Genomic DNA, 19,585 nt, shown 5'->3' with positions numbered 1-19,585 from the left:
TTTGGCTTTCACTCAGAGACACGCTGGACAGTCTCTAGTCTTCAGTTTGGCTTTAATACAGCGATGAAGCACTAAGATTACTCGAGGAGGAACCAAAAAAACCATCAAGCATGCTTACATCGGAGCACCGGAAGGTAAATATGTAGCTTGATGGGGAGTTGGAGTGCAGCAGCAACATGTTGTTGTTCAACTGAAATTCACAGGTTTAAAAAGTCCAACAGAAAAGGAGAATTAAACTAAAACTTTTATTTCAATTTGAAATAAGATCCGATCTTAATTGTCTAACCTAACAGTGGGAAACAACAGACAAACAAATTGTTATTTTTCTTTTAAATAATGTGGCAAGACCCCACCAAGGCTTTGTCCTTGTTTTTTAATTCATAACATTGAGAAACGCGTATTGAAATCCTCACTTGCAGTCCTGTTATTTGGCCACCAGGGGGCAGCACAAACAAGCTGTGAAAACAAAACAAGCTGGCATAAGGTCTATGAGATATATAAGCACAACTACAATTATTATCTTTATCTTTTGGCGAATTTGGAGTGTTGCATCCAGAGTTATGATTTAAAACAAACGATAAAAATCAGCATCTACCTACATTAGTGCATCAGTGGTTATCAGTGCAATACTATAAAAATGCCACATCAAGTTCAGGACATCATGGTGATGTAAGTAAATATGAAGCGTGCATACTGTGGCTGAACAAGCTCTTGTTTCTGTCAGGATGTCAGGTTTGTTCACATTATACACTCAGACTGACTATCACAACAAGCTAAACTCCTATTTAAACCCCCCAAAATGCCCGTTTGTGTTTTGTTTTGTTTTTTTTCCCCTGACCAGACTCATGGTTTCAACAGTGCAGGGAGATTTCTCACCACTTACAAGGACTATGGACCCATCAGGGAGCGCTACCCACATCTGAACTCCAGAGATGAGGTGAGCGAGCTCCTTTATTACAGGTTGGATGAAGTTGTGCACGTATGAAGACACGACAAGTCCATTTTATTTTGTTTGTTGTTTTGAAAGAATAACCTTGAAGCCACGTGGGCCGGCTGTTGGTTTTAAAACTCCTTCCATTAGCAGTAGCACCACCACAGGCCCTCACATGCTGTGCTTTGTCCCCCAGCCTCCTCCTTCTTCTGCCTTCATGTCTTCATTTGGCATCCTCACACCTTCCGTTTCCGTGGCAAATCAGGGCGTTGGCTCCGCCCTGGCGGTACACTGGATGCAGGAGTTGCCAGGGGGACAGAGCTCTTCCTTGGTCAAGAGGATGAAAGTCAGCAGCGCGGTGTTTGTGATGGATGTGGTGGAAAAGGTAAGGACTGTTTGTGTGTTTCTCTCTGAAGCAGGCATGCATACTCAACATGTAGCCGGCAGGTGTAGAGACACTCAGCTTTCTTCTGTTGGCAGCAAACATGTTGCAGCAGCAGGAGGCAAACGATACCAAGACTGAGATTGTCTACAAGGGAGGTTAGATTGCTTCTTTTTTGTTGTTGTTTGATTTGATTCGTGTGGTGTTTGTGTGCTTGAGCTCCAGGTAACAAACCTGTCAAACCAAAGCCTTTGTTGTTCTGGTTTCTAAAATAGCACTCGTGTTCGTGTTTCGTAGAGTTTTCAAACTGCAGCCGAATCCGTGGCTGAATGTAGTGAAACCCACTTTTCGCTGTTTGTGCACATTCAGGTGTGGTTGTGCTGTCTTCCACCGATGGTCCGTCCAGCTGTAATGATTTTCTAAGAAATCTACTGAGAGAAAGTGGACTGCAGCACCTGCTCAGCCCTCCTCAAGGCTGGTCTGCTGTTGACACAAACAAAGGTAGAACAGATTTTTATGACCATAAATCAGGGATGTGAAACTCACCTTGATCTTATGTGTGCCAGGCCAGTCAAACTGCGCTTTGTGTCAGTGTACAGAAGCTTAACTACACATTTAATCTCTGAGGTTTCGATATAAGTAAAGAAGTGCAATTTCAACTTCATGCCCCCGTTTTTTGAAGTGATAAAGAATTTCTTGTGTAGCAAATGAGAGAAATTTGTAACCACGACTTTTTAGGCTCAAATTGTAACTATTAAATGTGCAAAATTACAGAAATCTATTACTGTATCTGTAGCAAAAGCTCGAAAATGCATGAAAATACAGTTAAAAGTCCAAAACTTATGTTCTCCTCTACATTTTCCAAAGCCATCCAGTGGGCCGAACTGGAGTATTTGCCGGCCCGATTCAGGCTCCCGTGCCTTATATTTAAGTCATTTAATATGGACCATGGGCTAGATGCTTTTAGGAAAGCTTGTGAGTATAACCCACTTAGTTTGTGGGCTTAAGTGTACAAGCAAAATTCAATTAAAAAAAAAAAATTAGCCTACTAGGTTATTTTCCATCACCACTACTAATGATCATTCTTTATGCTACGATGGACTTGATGTAACCTCTCAGTTCATCTACTGTGTGAAACAGGAAGGTTTATCTCCCTTCACCCTCGCTTTTAGCCAGCTTTCTTCTAATTGGCTGCCCCTCCCAAACAGGTCATTTGGCTGAGACGACCAAATCAGGGCTATATGACACCATGCACACCCAAGGGTAAAAAAAACCTGTTTAAAATAGTATTTTAAACCAGTCTAAAACCAGAGATTTACATATATGCTATTATAGTTAGACTGGTAAACGATATATATGCAGACAATAAGACAAAATCGAAGTACATTGTTGTTACTGTTGTTGAGTCATGGTGTGAAATATAGTCTCTATATTGCAGAGGAAGCTGTATTTGAATGAATGTGCTTTGAAACTTCCCATTTAGATGACCAGCACTGGGATAAGAGTGCCTTCTTGTGGGGTTTGAGCGCCTCCTCCCTCCAGAACTCTTTAGGTCAGGGCAGCCGGTGAGGCACAGACACAAATTCCACCTTTTCATCGTGTCCTCTCACGCTCTCTGTGCTATTTTCAGACACTTTCTCCCCTTTCTTCTTACTCCCAGCTGTGCAAGGGGACCTGAGTGCTTTGAGCTGAAAACCATCTGTCAGAGCAGCGCCCTGCCTCAGGCCCACGTACAGCCAGCAACTTACTGCACAGAGACTAGGAGGAAGCTGCCGCAAACAAGAGTACCAGTTCAACTATGGCCCTAAGATACAGAGTGGCCAAAGGAAGCTCTGTGTGAGTAGCCTGACACTTGCAGGCTTTTGCCCTGTGCTTATTCTGTTTATGTTCTCATGTCTGTCCCTTTATCTTGTGTATTTCCACCTAGACTCAGCAGGATGCCTTCTCTGATCGCCCACCTTGTCACTGGTCTACAGTCTGAATCTTGACTCAATACAGATCATTCAGAAAAAAATGTATTTTTTGTATTTTGATTTAGACTTAAAGTGCAGCATGTTAGTATGAAATGTTGTAGAGCTGCTTTGTCCAAACACCTCCGCAGAAAAGGGAGATAGCGGTCATGGCTTTTGTGCGTGAGTCTCGGTTATCTCGCCGAGGTCACAAAAGCTGAGTCGCAACGTAGCAGTAAACCATCTGCTGGCAGGAAGACGGTGAGCTGTGAACTTGCTGGCATCCTCGTGCTGGGCAGAGGCTTACGTGTCCACACAGCTGTGGTGGATGATTTACTTAGTTTTTGGGGTTTTTTTTAAGTTAAATAAATGTTAACAAATGCCACAAAAATTCGAACCATCATTCCCCATGCTAACTTCAGTGTCTCTGCTGAGATGAATAAGATTTAATGATTCTGATTGGAGCTCCTGGGGTTCCTAAGGCAACCATTCCCAACTGAAAGAAACCTGAAAACCTGTGGCCCACCTGTAGAGCTGGAAGGCTGCTCAGCATCACAGTAATATCATTTCATGAGTAAATTATCGTAGCAATATTGTGGGGTGTCTAGTGATTCCCATCTCTGCTGTGTGAGCGTGTAAAAATGGACAGTTGTGAAGAAAATAGCTCCTTTCACTGGTCGCACTTTATTAAAGCAGAGGGGCTTCAAGTGGTCTGGAGAGGAGGATTTGTTAGGTTAGGTTAGGTGAAGTGCAAAACTAGCTGCACAGTCCAATTAAGCTCTTTTTCATTCTTATGATCCATCCTCATAGTGCTGCACACAGTAGTGTCCCTGTGCAATGACCTTGGTTCCACCTGGGTGCTGTATGTAGAGGGTGTGGTGACTTCAGGGGTCATATATCTCTGCTCCTTCATATCAGCACACAAATCGAGGGATTTGCAGTCTTTGCCGTTCACATTCCTGGATTTCAGGCTCCTCTAGTCTGTTAACATTTCGATCGTCTTCCTTTTGTTCCTGTTTCGCTTTGGAAATGAGCACCGACACAGTCATGAGCTCATTTTCAGGATAGTCACCAAAAACCAATCCTTCATCTCTTTTTCTGCAGACGTAATCCTGATGTCACTCCTCCAGTCTGCTTTCAGATCCACACTGTGAACTTCAGTTGAATTAACCCTTTATTCAAAGATGAAATGTAGCACCATCCTATGCATCTATATATTTTTTATTTACTTGGATATCACTGTTCTGTGCTGCTCTTTAGTTGCAAACCTACCTAACGCCTGCAGGGCTCAGAGTGATTTGAGATGGTTTTGCCCACCAAAGGTCAGCATCAAGCATTCTCCACGTCCTCATGTTTATAAGTGAAAGGTTATCTCCGGGTGATCTCAGACAGTCTGCTTTAAGGGCAGCAGATCAGGTTCTCCAGTGAGGCCAAATGGCATGCACAGCTTTACGCAACAATCAGATGACCGTTTATCAAGCTGATGCTAAACAGACTGATGGTGCGCCGCCTCCTCGAATGCGAAAACAAAACAAATATATTCTTAGACAAGGTACTTTGTGCAAAAAATTAAAGACAAGCTTAAACGACTGAGAGTAAGTGACAGTGAAACATATTCTGGAGTTGAGCGTCGCTGTTTAAGCAGTCGCAGCTTTAGTAGATGCGCTTATGTAACCAAAAACTGGCCATTTGTTAGCAAACAGTCAGTCTAGATAGATGATCATTTTTAAGCAATTAAAAGCTAATAGTGGCTGACCAAGCAACCGCTGCACATTTGGGAGCTGCTCATTTTCAGCGGTATCCATCTACAGCTGGACTTATAAACAGAAATATAATGAAAACCACACGCTGAAAAAGATCCCGTGATATGATCCAAAGCTCCAGAGGGAATGAATACGAATACTCATAAATATCTTGGACGATAGCTCACACGGAGCAGTCCCGAGGAAGTTCACAGTAAGAGCAAAGCGGACATTTGAAGCGATAACTATCTGTGAATTCCCACTGAAATGTTATTCTAACTTTAATAATCTTGATTTTATTCAGTATTCCCTGTAGCTCCGACTTCTCGAGTGTTTAGTTCATCGGCACATTCCCATTAACTTGGCCACGTACGTTGACCTCACTTATCGATCCGTGTTATGATCCAACTTCCACGCTCTCAGACTTGAAAGAAAGTTTGGCTCAGGCGATTAGAGGATCATCAGGGGGTCCTTTTGTCCCTCTGTGGGGGGTCACTCCCACTAGGTTTATATCTGGGACTCTCCACCATTTGACCTTAGAACTGAAGAAGCTTCTCGGATGAGAGGTGAAACGTCTTCAAGCAACTTAAAGAAGTCCAGACGCTTTTCTTTGCAAGCTCCTTTGACTACGATGACCTGGATGACTGAGAACCTTCACAGACAAAGAAAGTGAATATCGTCCTGAACCTTTGAAATAAGAACCTTTACAATGAACTCAGCTGTGAAACATTTTCGATATGATTTTCTTGGACTGTTCAGAATTATCACAGGAAAAGTCACGTGTGTACAGATTAAGAGAAAAGGGGGAAAGAAAAAGAAAAGCAAACAAAACATTTGTCTTTAGCTGCTTTATTCAACTTTTTTCATCATTTTTGTTTATCTTGAAATTCATACACTTTTATTTATTTTCTTTTTTTTTTTTTTAACGGCTTCTATCACACAACTCAAAAAAAAAGAAAGAAAAGAAAATGAAAATCACCAAAAATGATTTCATGTTGTACAATCCACCTGGCGGACATTCCTAACGGCGTCACCAGGGTGTCATTTGACATCTGTGGTCCAACACTGAGGAAGTTCCCCTTTAAACCCACGCTTCACCGTCTCTCACAGAAACCTCGGAAAGCAGCATGAGTGGACAGAAGCACTACCTGTCAGATACTTTGAAACACAATGTAAATAATCTCTGCTTACCACAAAAATACACGAGATCTTACTTTTCCTGGGACAATACTACGTCCACGTTCAAGCCAAAATGGCTGAGATTCAGAGAAAGAAAAGAAAAAAAGAAACAATTCAGGATTACTGGTGATAGGAATCTGGATTTCCTGAAGAGTATTGTCACATGTAACTTTTTCCTACTGGCTCACGATTTAATGGATATTATACTCGCATCAGGGAGAGACACTTTGAACTCTAGACCGCAAAGATTTAAAGTAGAACTTCCTCAAAACAAAAAGTCAGATTCCTAGGGTAGGACAAGACCGGCAAGGATTAAATACTGACCGCCACATCCTCCATACTACCATCCCCATGGCGATACAATCACCTCTCCCTACTTGCTTCCTCCTACCAACAGGACTAAATGGACACCACAGGCTACTATACCCAGTAGAGAGCCTCATCCTCAAAAACAAAAAATGTGAAGGAAAAATAAGGGGAAGGATGAGATGCTATTTGAAAAACCCGATTTGGATATGGACACTTGATCTGATCCTAAACAAACCAAGCTGACAGAAAGAGGCAGTGGCTGCGTTCCAGACCAAGTACCCCCCGCCCCCGTAAGAAGGATGAACACCTTACAAAAACTGAGCCGTGAACTAAAGCTGTGCACACACACAAAAAGATGACTGAGTTTTTAAAAGATTTAAAAAAAAAAAAAAAAAAAAAAAAAAGTTTGATGTTTGACAATTTTATTCAACTCCTTTATTTAACTCATGATTGGGATACTTGATGAAAAATAAGCATGGATGTCAACACAAATTGGGAAAACAAGTTCTTCTCCATGATGCCACCCATCCATGAGCGTTCGGATCGATTCAACCGGCAGGGAGAGAGGGCTGAGGGGTTTGCACGTGGTTTGGAACAGAGCCGCTGCAGATACAAATAACCATCCATCGTTTAGATAAACATGAGCCGTGATGTCACAGGACATCGTAGGAGCAAACGCTAACGGGTTACTGTGATGGCTTTACAGAGCAACGGCAGAAGCCCGCTGCAGTCCCCTGAAATGTTCATCCTTCTGACCTCAGCAACATAGTAACCTTCAACCTGCTGGAAATGTGTTTTTTGTTTGTTTTGTTCACCCAATTAGACACAAATTAACACTGAAACAAAAAAAAGACTAAACTTTTGGAATTTAGACTTTGTCTTGGCATCACTCCCAAGTAGCTGCCTATTTTTCAAGGGACTTGCTGAGATCTGCATGCTCTGTAAACATCAACAGCGTGGTGTGAAATGCAATGATGAGCTAGCGCCCACAGAAGGGCAGAGCTGGTACTACACCCCCTCTCCCACCCATCCCCAATGTCCCTCAGTTTACAAGAAACAAACAGGAAATAAAAAGATTGAAGAAAAAAAAAAAAAAGAAAACCCCCCACCCCCCAATCGGGCCTGGCAGCACGCCACTGACTTCAAGTGTGTGCGTGTGCATGCTTGCGTGTGAGGATCAGCGTGTGTGCGGCCGTGGCCGCCAGAGTCTCTGAGAATATGAGAGGACTGGTGCATGTGTCTGAGTGTGTTTGTGTATGCATGTGTGTGCGTGCGTGCTGAGGCTCCATGGGGGTGAGGGGGACTCCTAGTATTTCTTCCCCGGGACAAACTCCTTTGCTTCAGGATTCAAGATGCTCTTCCTCTGCAGAGAGAAGGAAACAGAATAAAATTACTCATTTTATCAAGAACCGACAAAGTGAGCGCAGCGCAATCAGACGCATCTGACTCACCGCCACTTCCTCCAGGTTGTTGTGGTGATCGCTGACCGACAGGCCGTTGAGCTGCTGCTGCAGCTGCCCCACCCCCTGGTTGTTGAGGTCGCGCGAAGGGATGAACCAATCCTGGTCCTCCTCCTCCAACATCTCCTGGAAGCAGCGCTCCAAGAATTCCTGCTCCAACAGCTCCTCCTCTACCTGCAAGACAATGACACAGGAAAGGAAATGATAAATAATAAGATAAGCAGTAAAGTGGAACAATAAGTGAAGGCGTGGAAACGTTCAGACGTTACAAATTCACGCTTAAGTCACAAGCTGACAAAAATGCTCAACTCTCAGTAAGAAACCTTGTATCTGATGCAGCATAGGCATCAGAGTTCATTAGTGGCAGGGGAGAGGGGTACGAGTCTGCCAAGAATTAACCATTAAATTAATCTTTAATAACTCTTTTTATTAGCATATCATCCAAAAACATTGTTTTTCAAGTACTGTTGACAAATAAATGAGCAATAAATCCACCTGTTCTCAGGTGAGCCTCTCATCCTGAGGGTGAATAAAGCATTATGTTATCTCAACAGCAACTTCACCAGCAGCTCAGGGCAGAATCAAACTTTCAAATTAAGAGTGGAGGGATTGCAGGATGGTGAGGTTTAAAAACAAAAAAAACAACAACAACAACAACAAAACAGGATGGACTGAAAAGAAGAAAAAAAAAAAAAAAAAAGAGTGAGTTGGACCTTCAGGAGTTAAAGTATCCATTTTTGTCACATGTACCTGTCTGTTATACTCCTCCTCATTCTCCATCCACATGTATTCAGCAAACGGGTTGGCGTCATTGTTTTCTCCCGCATGGCCATTGGCAACCGGCTCTTTCCCTTCCTTTTCTGGAGCTCCGCCTCCTGGTGTCTTAGCCACCTCTGGACCGCTCATCTCAGCTGGCTCTGTGTGAAACAAGAAGGCACAGGTGTGACTGTCAGCGAACAGTCTGGATCATCCTGCTACAGTATGCACGCAATCAGACAACCGAAGAGCAAAGCTGCGCAACTCCCGTTCGCTAGCCCACAGCTGGGTCTCATTCTTGTTAGTTTACATTATCATATTTAAAATCAAGGCTCCATTATTTAAGCCTGGGATTCCAAATCGAATTGACCATCAGCATCTCAATCAGCATTGTCGGAGCAGTTTTCCAGCTGTAACTAAAGACGCTCTGCTTATAAAGGAGGAAAAGACAAAAAAAGCCATTGAACAGTAATTCTGCATCTCTCAGGTTATGAGTAGGAAACAGACTGAAAGGCAACACCTGCCTGGACTAATCCTACTCGGTGATGTCTAAAACATTCTTCTGCAACACCCAAATGAGCCTGAAGACTTAATAGAGTCTTTGACATTTTATGACGTTGATCAATAGTTATTTTCCAGGTGGGTGAATTACAGCGCTGCAGTGAAAGGCCACAGAAACACACACACACACACACACAACGGGTCCAGAGAGACATCAGTAAGACATGCAGCACTATCACAAGCCAAACAAACACCCAGTTTTAAATCAGGTTTGTGTAGACCAATGAAAGAGAAAATACAGCCAAATGTTAAAGTCAATCCTATTTCCCCACTAAATACAGCTGTTCACCAAAACGTCTAGCCACATAGGGTTTACATCTAAAGTTTGAAACTCAACGTTACTTTTAAAAAGAGTTAAATAAACACTGAGACATGAAGCAGAGTACTCAGCTGTGTGCCAACATGTAATCCTTACTCAGAGATGCTGATGCATGTCTTTTTAACTTCGCAGTAATGACATGAGACTAAACTATCATTTAACCCCCAGCCTTACACCCAGTCAACACCAAAGTAGCAACAGTGACAACAGTTCACAACAATTGTGGAAAACTAAAACAGACTTGCATTTGTGGGCTAAAAAGAAAGATAAACGCACCGTTACAGTGATGGATGATTAGATAAGCCCCTTCCCCCACCACCTGGATGGAACCAGTACACAACTTTGCTCTTAACACTTCTTTTTTTCTTAAATTTTATCATTAACAAACAGCAAATATGGAAAATAATGAATACAAAAATAAACAGTGCAAGTATTGTCCCATCAAATCCACAGAAGAGAGGACTTTATAAACCGCTATCTCAGCGTATCTAAGGAAGTCCCATATAAACAAGGCAAAGCCAAACCCAAGTGACGTGATCGGTGAAGAAGCGCAAACGTGTGTGTGGTTATTTTTCTGCAGTCAGCAAAGGCCTACGCATGATTCAATCAAGCCAAACGCAGCGAGTCATCACATGTAACAGGGCCGCATCTTGCAATGTAAAAATACAGCCGTGCTGCTGCTTTAAGAGTCATTAGAAAGACAACAGCTAACATCTGTGTTCAGTACACACCTTTGGCAATAAGTAAAGATACTTTTTTTTTTTTTAATTATTATCGATCATCACATCCCAATGGGTTAGAATAATTTACCAATACTCTGCAATAAAACTATTCCCTGAACACGTACTAGCATCCAGCTACATCTTTAGCAGATGATTACTTCCACCTGCACTGTGGAAGTGAAAGTAAAAACTGTGACATCACATCAGGTTTTCCCCCTCCATCCAAATACCTACTTCTCCTTCAAAAAGGGGCAGCCCCTGGATAACCACGCAATTTCCATCTAAAGCTCGAGACTGGACACAGCATCCACACCTGGCCTGAATTTTATCAGAATAAAACAATTCTCATTACAACAACTGAGTACAATGCTAAATTTGTGTCCACACCAATTGGCAACACCCGGGGCTTAAAAATGAAGCCAATGAAGATGTGCCGAAAACAGCAGTTCCTCTAGTGGCCACTTAAGGATGGCTTTAACCCTTGTGTGGTGTTCGTATTTTTGTTACTCAGCCAGTGTTCATGGGTCTGGTGGACCCGCTAAGAGTTTTGGCTTTCCAAATTAACACTAAACAATTTTATGTTAAATTACTCAACAGATGTTTACTTCATCCCAATTACAAGACATATGAACAGCAAACATGGTTAATTTTTTCCCTTTACCTTTGTTAGATTACATTTATGAATTAATGTGCTTCTCGTTTTTCTTTTATATAAAATGTTATAAATAAATCAGTTATAATCAAGTGGAGTGAGTGGAAAGACACAACACAACACAAAAAAAAATAATTAATTGTTTAATTTTTCTTTTGAAAAAAACTGAACACGGGTCTCACAGACCCGAACACCATACAAGGGTTAAAAGCACAATATGGCTTTAAAAGCACAATGTCTCAATATTTACAGTCAGGCACCAAAACAACTCTATTAATACTCTGTCCTTTCATAAAGACTGTACCATTTAAATAAATAAAATAAATAGGGGTTAATGGGTGTGACCACTTTGACAGTTTTCCCAAAACACTATCTTTCAGGCCTCAGCGCTGCTAAATCTAGTCACTGAATTGGGAGTTTTTCTCTAGTCCATAATGGACTCTCTCTAGTATTTTATTTCCATGTTACTTGGCTACTACAGAGATCTGTATCTGTGCATGGCACTTGTGCAGTCAAAGCACGGAGCTCGTCAATCCTGCTTAAACAGTGAAAATGTATGTAGTCTGTGGTTCAGACGTGCAGCTTCACCTTTATGCTGTAAAACAGGCATCTAAAACAACAGGGGTGTCTGAGTGTAGCCTCTTTCACACGGGATACTTAAAACAGATGATTAAATTCATTAATTAAGCCTAATATTCTGCAGTCATAAGCACTGTTTAAGCTTGAAGCCAGTGGCGAGATCACAAGTATCCAATAATCTATTAAGAAAAGACAGTGAGTTGGTGAGATTTGTGCGATTGCTTCTACGCACACAGGATTGCCACTATGATGAGACATGCCCAATCATGACATAATCCTCAGAGTGCCAGCCAGATGCAACAGACTTGTCATGACTCAACTGCAGCCTTGCAGCGGGGGGAGGGGGGATAGAAAAATGATGATCTCAACCGAGCTCTGCTCACAGCTCCGGAGGTCATCCTGATGAAGACTCACTCACTCATTGCAATGTGTTGTGACTTCAAAGAAACTTCACCCATTTCAAAATTCAGCCCATAATATTTCTGCGACACCCGCGCCTGCAGTCCCCGTCTCCCTCAGCACAACAAAACAAACATGTTTAAGCAGAGTGTGACCCGCAGCAGCCGGCCGTTCGACGAACGCAGCGACAGAACGGACACGCTGTTCCTCAGAAGAGCACACACAAACAAGCATAATCTAAGTAGGTCAGTAGACTAAGAAGAAGAGGTGTGTCTGTTTCTGCCCAACCGTGGGCGACGATAAAGACGTCTAACGATGCAGAGCAGGGACTTGAACAAGGTGAAGAAAAAACAAAACAAAACAAAAAAAAACACAAAGGGAAAAATTTACAAGACAGAGGTTGCAGAACATTTGAAGCCTGTGCGCTAACATTCACTTTTACTGCAGTCGATAAAGTGTTGTGTAATGAATCGGACTTACCATCAGCCAAAGCTTTAAAATAACAGTTGAGACGCTGAAGGGGTGTGAGTATGCAAGCAGACAGCTAAAAGCAGGTAAAAGCCATGAGGTTAGAGCTCAGGTGATATTTTTTCCCACACAATCAAACGAAAGTTATGTTTCCAGCTTCTCAGATTAAACGCCAAATGGTTATAAAAGTATACTGAATGCATGATCTAAACCTCCAAAAAGTTCAATTTGTAAGAACACCTCTAAGATTAATTTCCAAAAGTTGCCAAGTCACTGACATCATCCCACCCCCACTGAAGTATAACTAACAAGAGTGCAAAGACCTCGCCAGCATGTGATGCACATAGCACTTAACATGTTCACATTGCATAACCATGTGGTGGTTACCATGTAATATTTAGTTAGGCAAGCCTAGATCAGTGCTTCCCCTGTGCCTACGAGGGTGAGGGGTAAGCTGTAGAAATGTAAAATGCTGTTCTGCAATCCGGCCACACGGGAGGGGTCAAAAACAAAAATGTACAGAAAGTTTGAGGGGACAGAGTTCAACTTCTGAATCCAAGCAGCTTTATCTTGGAACAGCAATCATCATCAGCTGCAATAGCAGTTTTTGGACTGGATGATAAACTCAATGTCATATTTCTAAGTTGTTGTTGTTTGTTTTGTTTTTTAAGGGAGGGGGGTTGACTCTTCTATGAGCTAAAAACAACAAAACAAAAACCATTTTGCTGGCTTGTTTGTTGTGATAGTGAGAACTTAAGTCTGAAAACTGTATGTACTTTGTGTTGAGTGGGTGGAAATATGCAAAATTAATGACCATTTGACATTTTCAAAGCAAATTTTGTTCTGTGTCAGAGGGGGAAAATGTCATCAAAAAAAGGAGAAAAAAAAAAGGAGAAGATTATTACTGAATTTGATTTTTTTTTTTTGTCCTGATCTGTAAAACTGGGATATTTTAAGGAAAGAAGGGCTTTGGGAAATTCTATTAACGCAATAGCTACTGGTTCCACATATTTAAAATACTTTTAGTAGTTTTCCCCCCTTGAGGCAAGGAACGAACTGGAAAAACAAACTGCAAAAGTATAAGTTTAGTTACTAATTTTTACATTTTTCAAAGTGGTTTAAAATCAAGCTGAAACAGCCGTTCAAATTCACCTTCAGATCCCTGGAACTGCAACTAAATAACCACTGAAACCTTTCAAATGTCCAAATGTCGGCTTAATAGTCCTCTTGACTCAGTTTGTAATGGATACTTTGTGTACCTGCAAGTGTAAAAATAAACTCTGAATGTCAAGCAGAGACATCCAACCTGCGGGGAGACAAATGCGGGGGGAGCTCCTACAGCCATGTCCAGTTCCAACTGTGCACAATGAAGACTTTGATATGCAAAAACAACCCGCTTCATAGCGGTCCGTGTAGCCTGACAGTCCGTGTGTGTGTAACAGGAGCTGTGCCGCGGTGGCTTACAGCCTGCTAACGGCTCTAAACCAGGTGTCCGGGCATACCTGGGAAGTTGGTTTAAAGGATTTGGTAGTTTCAGTCGAGGTAATGCGAAGTGGGTAGTTCCCAGCGGCTGCAAACAGACAGAAACGCACAGCTGCGCTGTCAGTGAACGGGCCTAAGGTGAAAGCTACCCCACCAACAACAAAGGGTAGAGGCTGGGTGGAAGAAAAGCTCTTTTTTTCCTTTTAAAGTCATTAAGTGGGTTTCTTAAAACGGCTTAAATGCGAACCACGTATTAAACGAAAATATACAATAAGCTACTAGAACAGGTAAAGCACGCATCTGGGGCAAACCCCGTCTCTATTTGAATGCTAGAGGCCAAACAAAGTGTGCTCCGCTATGAGCTAGCACGCAGCTACAGCATGGCAGCATCACTGAAGCAGGTCAACAAAACAAGGCTGAGCTCCGGGAACAACAGCAGCGGCAAACACGCACACACGACGAAGCTCTAACGTGTAACCGTTCGCGGGTCGCCGTTACCTGGCATTGTGCTCCTGCTGTGTGTCTCAACGCGTAGGGTAACACAAAGTTACTGTCAGTAAACTGCGAGCTCGTCGTGTCTTCTGTGGGGATTTCTCCGCGCTGCGATGCAACGTAGCTCCAGTCAGCTAAATCCTGTTAGCCACCTCGCTAACGTTAGAAAGCTGGGTCGGTTATGTGGTCTGATGAGGCGTTCATCTACTGCCAGGAATGTGGGAATTTGTACCTCACACCAGACAAACTATTAGATAAAAGCAGAGGCGGGGTAAATAATGTAAATCCCATCACCACCAACGCTATTGGAGTCGACTACTGTTAATCTTACAATCTTCTTTACCACTTGATGAGATCACAGATAGGATCAGTAGGAATGTAACAATGAGTACATTTGCTCATTTACTTTAATCAGCTTTAATGTACTTGTACTTTAAGTATTTCAATGCACTCTATATTGTGAGTGCAATTATTGCACTTCATACCCCATATACTATTTAATTTAGAAGCTTTAGTTGCTTATTATTTTGAAAATGATTTGCATTATTACAGCTCAAGCTACTGAGTAATAGAAATCTAATTAAAATAATCAACAGCTTTTAACATTAAAGAGATATACACATAAACAAATCAATAACTATAACCCAATAATTTCATGTATATGATTCTAAATGGTGCCGTTTGACATGAGTTAATTTGCTTAGGTGCAGCCTGTGTACTATTAAGCTTCTTAAATAGGAATATAAATCTTACTTAAGTTAAAGGTCTATAAATACTTTTTTTTCCACTTTGAAAAACAACTAATCATCACAAGATTATGTTTAAATTCTTATGCAGCTCCACTTTTCACTTTTCAACATAATAAATCTGCAAATGCAATAAATCTGTTGCACATGAGCTTGAAAATTGTGATTTTGTAGTTGTATAAGTTATGTTAAAAAAAGAGAGAAAAGGAATTGCATTGGTTCCCTCCAATCCATAACACATGAATACAGCTGACTGCTTTCAACAAAACCTATAATGATGCTAGTAAATATATCTTTTAATACCATGGTAATGACTTCAGCTAAACTTTAGAGGTCTGAGTGCTGACGTCAGTGAGCAAACTGCGACATTCAGCACACATTGATCTCCATTTAAAACCAGTAACAAATGTAAGCAGGGATGCGGAGAGAAAAACAAAGCACCACCATAAAAACTGGTGTTTGTTTATCGTCCAAAAAACTATTTGCAGAAATGCAATAAAACAGATTGCTCCGCCTATCCAAGCAGCTACAACATCTGGTTAAATTCCACCACAGCGTTTCCATTCCTTTTCCCCCCTTAGGTTAATGGTGTGTGTGATTAGAGGATGAATGCCAAGACTGAACAGAATCCAGCTCGGATTCAGTCTGAAATACACAGTAAATCATGGAGCCTCTCTGCTCTGCTGTCAATCCTGAGAATGAAACAAGCAAATGTGAAGGGCGACTTGTTTTCAGCACATCGTACTGAGTGAACTGCCAGTGTCACGACAAGCTCTGGCATCTTTTCTTCTTTGGCCTGCTGTTCGTTATGCTAATTGAGTGACAGCAGCTGACAACAGTTAAAAAATGGTTCCAAAAATAAAATAAAAAATGCATGTGGCTTTTTTAAATAAAAGTAAAATGGTAAATGGCCTGTATTTGTATAGCGCTTTACTAATCCCTAAGGACCCCAAAGCGCTTTACACATCCAGTCATCCACACACTGGTGATGGCAAGCTACAATGTAGCCACAGTCACCCTGGGGCGCACTGACAGAGGAGAGGCTGCTGGACACTGGCGCCACCGGGCCCTCTGACCACCACCAGTAGGCAACGGGTGAAGTGTCTTGCCCAAGGACACAACGACCGAGACTGTCCAAGCCAGGACTCGAACCGGCAACCTTCCGATTACAAGGCAAACTCCCAACTCTTGAGCTACGATCGCCCCGATGTATAAACCACTTAGCCTGCCAATGAACAGGACATTAACAGGCATGCTGTAAAAGCAATTTAAATCCTTTATTATCAACAAATTCAATTCACGTTTTTGTTTAATAAAATTTTGTCAGGAAGCAGTGAAAAAAGGTACAAGTGTCACCACTGGGAAGATCTTTGCAGCAGCCAGAGGATATATGTAAAAATGAAGTCAGCTTCCCCGAAATTATACATTTAAGGAGTAACAATTTAAATGAGAGGTGAACAGGTGAGAAAAGCGGTAAACTAAATGGAATGATATTTTGTAATGATTGTGAAGGCGCATGTTTGAAATGTTTGAAATAAAAATGAACTGAACTGAACTGAAAAGTGCCCAAGGAGTAGAGACACGAGGACAACAGGAATTCAGAGTGAATAAATGGCTGAAACAAAAGTTTGGCTCAAACTGCTAACAGTGTGGACAGCAGTAAAATATCTAATCAAATAAAAACAGATTAAATTTAGTAAAGGGAATGTGGGAGATGTTATATTTGTAAGCACCCACTTAAAATAAATTAGCCTGATGTAAGTGTGAAGAGTAGGAGATATAGGGAGCAGTTGAAAGTAGTCTATAAATGGGATAAGTAACTGACAGTGTGTGAGATTACAAGTAACTGATACACAGCTTTAAGTAATGAGTACTGTATATGCAAATGCAGTTTACACTCGTTAAAAAAAATCTAAACATTAACAGTCTGATTGGGGGAGACAGTTTTAACAATATCTGCTGTAATTTAATCAAGTTAAACAGCATAAAGAAGAAGCTACTGATTGTTTTAACCCCGGATGCCCTTCCAGATACAACCCAAAAAGGGATTCGCGTTTTCTCCTGGGAAAGACAGTACACTTGTTAGGGAAATGTATAAACCCTACATGGAATTAGTTCCATTAAACATGAAAGGTGGTGTTGCTGCAGAGGTACGTGAGTCTTTGTGACATGATAGAGGAGCTACATAAAAAAAAAGCACCACAACACTGAGATTCTACCTGCTAGTTCTATTTTGCTAGTCAGCATTGAGAGCTACAGTATAGATGGCAATCAAAAATCGGGCAGCACTTGAATGCAGCATGTGCACAAACATCTCGAGCTCCGTCACACAGCACCTCTGTCTGTACTCCTGACTAACCCCAGAGACAAATGCCTGCGTGGCTCCGGAGAGAAACGCGCTTCTGGCGCTTCACTCTGGGAAGACACGCTTTAACTGATTTTATGCGGCTCAAAATACTCTAATAATGGACAACATGAGGCCTTTTGTGTCAATTAGCGTGATTTAAAAAGAGAATTATTTGAAAACTGCATATGTTCATAAACTTGGCTGCCCTACATTGTAGTTAGGCCACTGTTACTACTGTGGAAGTTTGTTTTTACCACCTTCACAACAGCCCCCTCACTCCTTTTTAGACTAAGCTCATGAAGGCAGGAAGTGCCAGCCTAGTGAGAATTTAGCGTAAAAAAAATAACCACGTAAGGTTAATATTGTTTCATGTTTAGCTTTCTTTTTATATTTCTTGATATGAAGCAAACAGGTAGCTTCCCCTTTATCGCACCAACACTCACTACTCAACTTCAAGCGCAAATCGGTGCGGGGGGGCCGCAAGCCAGCTGTCTTGAGGGGTAAAATGCTCTTTTCCGGTCCTGGGTGTGAGAAGAAAACCACACAGTGAAGAAAATCTTCCTATAAACTCCAACTCGGTAAACCAGCGGTTGTCCCCTTGCTCGGTTTGGTTGCGTTATTAACCAAAAAAAGAAAAAAAAAAATTCCCGTTAAATCCACAAATTTTCTGCTAACACGTTGAGAGAAAAAAACAAACAGTAGTCGCGCTCGTCCAGCTGCCCGCTTCAACCATTGGTTGAGGTTTACGTCAACCAAGGCCTCCTGACGACGCTATTGGCTAAAAGTGTAGAAACGCCCGCCCCTACCTCGCCATTCACGCGACTAAAGAAAATACATTACAGCTTTTTTTTTCTTTCCACCATTGTTTTTGTAATTAACATTTCCTAATATTGAATGAAGCTCGCTGTATTTATAATATATATTCTATAATGTATAATGTATAAAATAAAGAAATTACCGGTTTTCCACGTGTAATTCTGACTTTATGTTATTTAATAGATCCAGTCCTGTTTGTCCGTTTAAAATATCTTTATAAAACTGTTATGTTATTTTTGTTGCGATTTCGGCTGCACTCTCGGCCACAGCTCTCTTAAAAAGGTCATTGTTAATGTCAGTTACATTTTGTGCACCGTGTTGTAATCGTTACACTTTGCGACACCTCGCACAGGGCAAAGGTATCAGGGCCAACTCGGCCTTCCCAGTTCAACTCAGACTGCCTGCTGCGCACAGAGCTGAGAGTGAAGCAGAGTTTCAGTGTGCTCAGCGGGCTCTCCATTGACTGTGACACCCTCCTATGAAGGTCAGTGTAGCTGATGTAACATATATATAAACATAGTGATATTGCATAGACGTTCTCTGTGTTATATATGTGTATATATATATATATATATATATTATATATATATTGTTCTCCAGATCATATTGCGTGATATTAACATATGTAATGAGATTAACTGGGAATTGTCCACTCCCGTGTAAAACTGGAGTGAACTGAGGGAACTCTGAAAACCAAAAAAAGTTTTAGGGCTCAAAATGCGGCCTTGTGGAGATAACATTTAACAACGTGGCTGCTGTTTCATCCCTTTACAAACATAAACTTGAACTTTGTCTGAACACGAGCTTTGTCTCATAAACATGTGCAGGACTAGAGATCAATCACAGAGCGACTGTGTTTTTCAGGGGAGAGGACAACCAACGACCTCATTCGTGTTTCTGCAGGGGTCAACGTTTAAGGGACGAAATGATGTCAGAGCTGTAAACTGTATTTTGTGTGGAAAAAGAAAATAGTGAACGCAATACATTGATCAGTGACTGTCGTGAGTCAGAAAACGCTGTGAGAAATTGTTTTTAAATGTCACTTGCTTGCGTCAATCTACACATGCGCAGCAACATTGTTCCTTTGTGTGATATTACTGAATACACCGCTTATTTATTCAAATGTAAACACTATAATACCCTGTCTATAGTCTATAATAAATATGGACTTTCTAAAAAAAACTTTTTTTTTCCCCTGAGTGCACTTACAGTATAACTGAGGTAAACAGTGCTGCTTCAATGAATGTTTTATCCATTTGGATTATTCAGAGCAGCCACCGCATTTGCATCTGAG

At 41.5% G+C, this 19,585-nt stretch overlaps 1 protein-coding gene across 2 annotated transcripts; it reads right to left on the bottom strand.

The window, feature by feature from the left end:
• Positions 1-6,874: 6,874 nt before the first annotated feature.
• paip2b (poly(A) binding protein interacting protein 2B) lies at positions 6,875-18,104 on the bottom strand. 2 transcript variants are annotated; one of them, XM_085400348.1, is made up of 4 exons: positions 17,919-18,104; positions 8,703-8,869; positions 7,944-8,126; positions 6,875-7,855 (listed from the first exon to the last, which is right to left on the bottom strand). In XM_085400348.1, exons 2-4 carry the CDS (start codon positions 8,856-8,858, stop codon positions 7,799-7,801), a joined length of 396 nt encoding a protein of 131 aa, XP_085256474.1. In that variant the 5' UTR covers positions 8,859-8,869; positions 17,919-18,104; the 3' UTR covers positions 6,875-7,798. The 2 variants fall into 2 exon arrangements, with proteins under 2 accessions (XP_085256474.1, XP_085256473.1); XM_085400347.1 differs by lacking the exon at positions 17,919-18,104 and adding an exon at positions 14,389-14,578.
• Positions 18,105-19,585: the final 1,481 nt, after the last annotated feature.

The sequence above is a fragment of the Rhamphochromis longiceps genome, linkage group LG3, assembly GCF_057381845.1.
Source record: "Rhamphochromis longiceps isolate RC_006_pf linkage group LG3, R_longiceps_female_GT1.1, whole genome shotgun sequence".
Taxonomy (NCBI): domain Eukaryota; kingdom Metazoa; phylum Chordata; class Actinopteri; order Cichliformes; family Cichlidae; genus Rhamphochromis; species Rhamphochromis longiceps.
This window is presented reverse-complemented; position numbering and strand designations above follow the sequence as displayed.